This window comes from Pteropus vampyrus, unplaced genomic scaffold (genome assembly GCF_000151845.1).
Source record: "Pteropus vampyrus isolate Shadow unplaced genomic scaffold, Pvam_2.0 Scaffold57, whole genome shotgun sequence".
NCBI classification, from domain to species: domain Eukaryota; kingdom Metazoa; phylum Chordata; class Mammalia; order Chiroptera; family Pteropodidae; genus Pteropus; species Pteropus vampyrus.
This window is the reverse complement of record NW_011888838.1, coordinates 1,961,137-1,964,964: the sequence shown is the minus strand read 5'-3', so window position 1 is coordinate 1,964,964 and position 3,828 is coordinate 1,961,137. Positions and strand designations below refer to the sequence as shown.

Below are 3,828 nucleotides of genomic sequence, written 5' to 3'. Positions count from 1 at the left end.
AAGAATTACTTTAAGCTTTATCCTAAAATATTTCATATACCAAGTAAATTTTCTGTATGCAATAATAGAGTTTTTAAAAATACTTCTCAGAGTTACTTGGAGAAACTGTGTATGTGTGTGTGTCTGTGTGTGTGTGTGCGCATGCATGTGTGTGCATGTTCAATACAGGTCCCAATCCAAGAGCCATGATCTATGACTTCCACATTTAGGGCCCAATTACATATATATTAGGTATCAGTTTAAGAGATCAGAAATTTCAGGAAAAAAAAGTCTTTTCTCCAACGTCTATTTCTGCTATTTTTAACCAACCTTCCTCAAACACATGTAATTTTAGAGTGACTTTTCAAACATAAATTGTGTGTATGCTTATGTCTCTGTATATGTACGTATGTATTTTTTTCCCCTTGATTATACAACAGAACAGCTCTCGTGGTTGGATAATTCCTGAGCTAATTCCTGATTGTTACAATTTATTGGAATCAAAACTAAAAGGACAAATAATATGATGAAGAAAATTTACATGTTCAAGCACTTAATATTCAACATATTCTGTGCTGAATTCTTTATATACGCTATTTATTTGATCCTCAAGAGAATCTTATGAGGCATTTTTATAACATCAGAAAAAAAATTAACGAATCATTTTTAGATATGTAGATAATCGAGAAAACAATTGTTTAAAGTGACATCATTCTATAATTGTCCCATATTGCAAAATGTTAGATGTGCCCAAGTATGTAAATGTTTAAGTGCTGAATCAGTATATGAATTAAGGAAACATTTTGAAATTGTTGACCAAATTTACATTGTTTAAAATTAGATGATTGTATAATTTTACTTCCATTCTTCAAAAAGTACTACTATATATTATAGTGATTTGTTAGAAATAAATGTTAAATCGGGGGAAGTTTAGAGGAAAACTTCAAAAGAAACAAAAATTATTTTATCTAGTTCTTGTAATGACAGCAGAATACAACTCAAGTTGAAATTTAAGAACATAGGCCAAATTTGGAATCGCATCACTGATGAACTACAATATATTTGTATAATCAATTAAAAAACAAAAATGAATTAAAGAATTGAAAGATTATTTCAGCTGCTTGATATGTTATAATATTCTGAGACCTCCTAAGCAGTGGCAAATACAGCTGTGTCCCTTTTTCTTTGCTGTAATTACCATTAGTATGAGATAATGACTATATTATATCATTTTCATCTTAGTGCAAAACTAATGGTAATCAGTGAAAAACTTTAAATTGTGAAAAAGGAACCTAGAAATAGACTTTAATTTGATGGTTTTTATAGAGATTTAGAGAATATTATATACTAAGTTGTACAAAATTTGTCATATTTATTATGTGTTTTGTAATATTTGCAAAGGTACATTATTTCTTAACTATTATATTTTGATTACAAATACCAAGAAGTATTTATAAATGAATATAGTATATACTTTTGAGTATATTAGCATGTTTCACTAAAATTGACTTTCTGCATATGTCCATACAATTTTAATGCTTTTTTTTCTTTTTTGCATTGAAAGGTATATGACAAAAATAATTTTTCTTCAATGATAAGTTCAGTTTATACTCTATGTATTAAAGATTAAACAGAGTAGTAAACACTCAGAAGAAAATGATTACTTAGTTTGGGAAAGCAGAATTTTGGGGGTATTTTCTTTTAAATGTGTATATTTACTACATTAAAATTATTTTTATTACAAAAATATGCAAACAAAAAATCATAATAAATGATAAAGTTAATAATTAAGCTGATTTTCCTTAAGTGTGGTAAAAAATGAAGAATAAAATATGTGAGTGTTAAAAAAAACTTGGTTATATACATTTCAAAAGGTAACTTAAGAAATTAAACTCAAACTCACATTTATTGCAGCTTAAGGTACATATTATGGCCTTTAACTTACATCTATTAATGTATGGAAGGCAAAAGCTGCAAAATCTTAGAGCAAAGATTTAAAGGAAAGGGTCTAGTATAAATAACTTAAACAACATTAAATATCACACAAAAACCAATTAAAGGTCTTACCATGAACTATTGGTGCTAAGAGCATCATGAAGACTAGTAGCTGTGATGGCCACATGGTTGTGTACTTGGGCTTGAGAGTACCTCAAGAGCGAATGTTTCAAACGTGAAACAAAATAATTGTCTTTCTGGTTCCTCCTGTATTCCAAGACTGATGATTTTTAAAAAAAATTTAAAATCAAAAAAGAAATATTCCTCAAAAACAGAAACACCAATATCCCAAATCTGAATCCTGCAAAAAAAAAAAAAAGGGTTATTAAATATAGGTTTTCCTATCTTAATTCTTTGAAAATTTATCTCCTGCTAGATGATGTTATACCTCCTCACTTCGTTTTAATAAATACAGTCATTATGCATAAAAATGACTGACTAATAACCTAAAAACATTATTTATGAATGTATTACCAGTGTTTATTTCTCAGACCCTAAAAGGACTGAAATAAATGATTCAGTCTCAGTTACTACATTTAATATAATAAATACACTATATTAATTTGTTAATAATTAATAATTAATTTGCATAATTTGTCAATATGTAGAATAGATTTGGGATTTACTGTATATAAACGCTTTCCACAAATATAATTTTTACAAACTAGAATACTAAAAAAAAAATCATTCATTATCATCACTATGAGTTTAAAACAAAAATAGTTAATGTATGTCTTACTTTCTTTCCTGGCCCTGATATCTGTTCAGAAATTATTCTACATATTAACTGCATTAATGTTCTAAGAATCTTTGTAAGTAAATCTGTGAAGATCATAGATTTATGTTAACTAATTATGCTCAAAGATAATTAATTCATTCAACAGAGGTTTATTGAGTGCCCACTGAAATACAAAGCACTAGGCTAGGAATACAGGATAGATCACTGAATAAAACATGCAATCTGCTTTCCAAGATCTTACAACTTAAGATGAGGAATCTTGCTTAAAAGCGTTATATATATATGTATATGGAAAGCATTGAAAATTATAAGCATTAAAAGGAACATGACCCAAATTTTGAAAATTTTGTCTTTCACAGTCAGTACCTTTAAAATTGATCAATCAAGTACAATTCGGATCACTCTTCTCTATCTCTCTCTCTCACACTCACACACACACACACACACACACACACACACACACACTCTCATTCTCTCCTTTCTATTCTGGTGATTGATATATATTTAAAGTCATTTCATATTTTGAGTATAAATTTAATTTTTTCTGGAAAGAGACTTTCAAAATAAAGATAGTTTACTAAAGATTATGTTAATAAGCCTCATTCTGCCAAAATAAATTCCAAAATATTTCTGAAGTATTTGTCTTGATTATAGAAAAAAATTACAGATTGATGTTAATTTCTGGCATTGTTATTTATAGCACTGTAATTAACAGCATGTATTCTGGAGCAAGACCACCCAATCTCAATTATTAACTCTACTAGTACTGTTACTTCGTCATTTATGCTTTCAGTGCCTCAGTTTCCTATCTGTTAATGGAGGGGGGGGAGTGATACTACTTAATCCATATAATCCATATTAAATGAGCTAAAAATTGTAATTTAGAGTTATATAGAACATATAAAATCTGTATTGCCCAGAATAGTGTCTAGCATGTGATGAGCTATATGTCTTCACAATTATTATACATTTACTTCTCAATTTTACCCTTTTAACATAAATGTGTAAAAAGGAAGATCATTTGATAATTTAAAAAAATATTTGCAGACTCACTACTGTGTAGATGGGCTCCAAGACCACTAAATTTGGATATAACATATATAAAAATGTTATTT

The 3,828-nt window shown here is 28.2% G+C and overlaps 1 protein-coding gene across 1 annotated transcript in view; it reads right to left on the bottom strand.

The window, feature by feature from the left end:
- Nucleotides 1–3,828, bottom strand: part of LOC105292456 (adhesion G protein-coupled receptor L3) — a 610,351-nt gene that overhangs the window by 331,961 nt on the left and 274,562 nt on the right. Inside the window, exon 3 of the mRNA XM_023530910.1 lies at nt 2,047–2,275. Coding sequence (XP_023386678.1) covers nt 2,047–2,101 — 55 coding nt within the window. The 5' untranslated portion in view covers nt 2,102–2,275. The remainder of the gene's footprint in view (nt 1–2,046; nt 2,276–3,828) is intronic.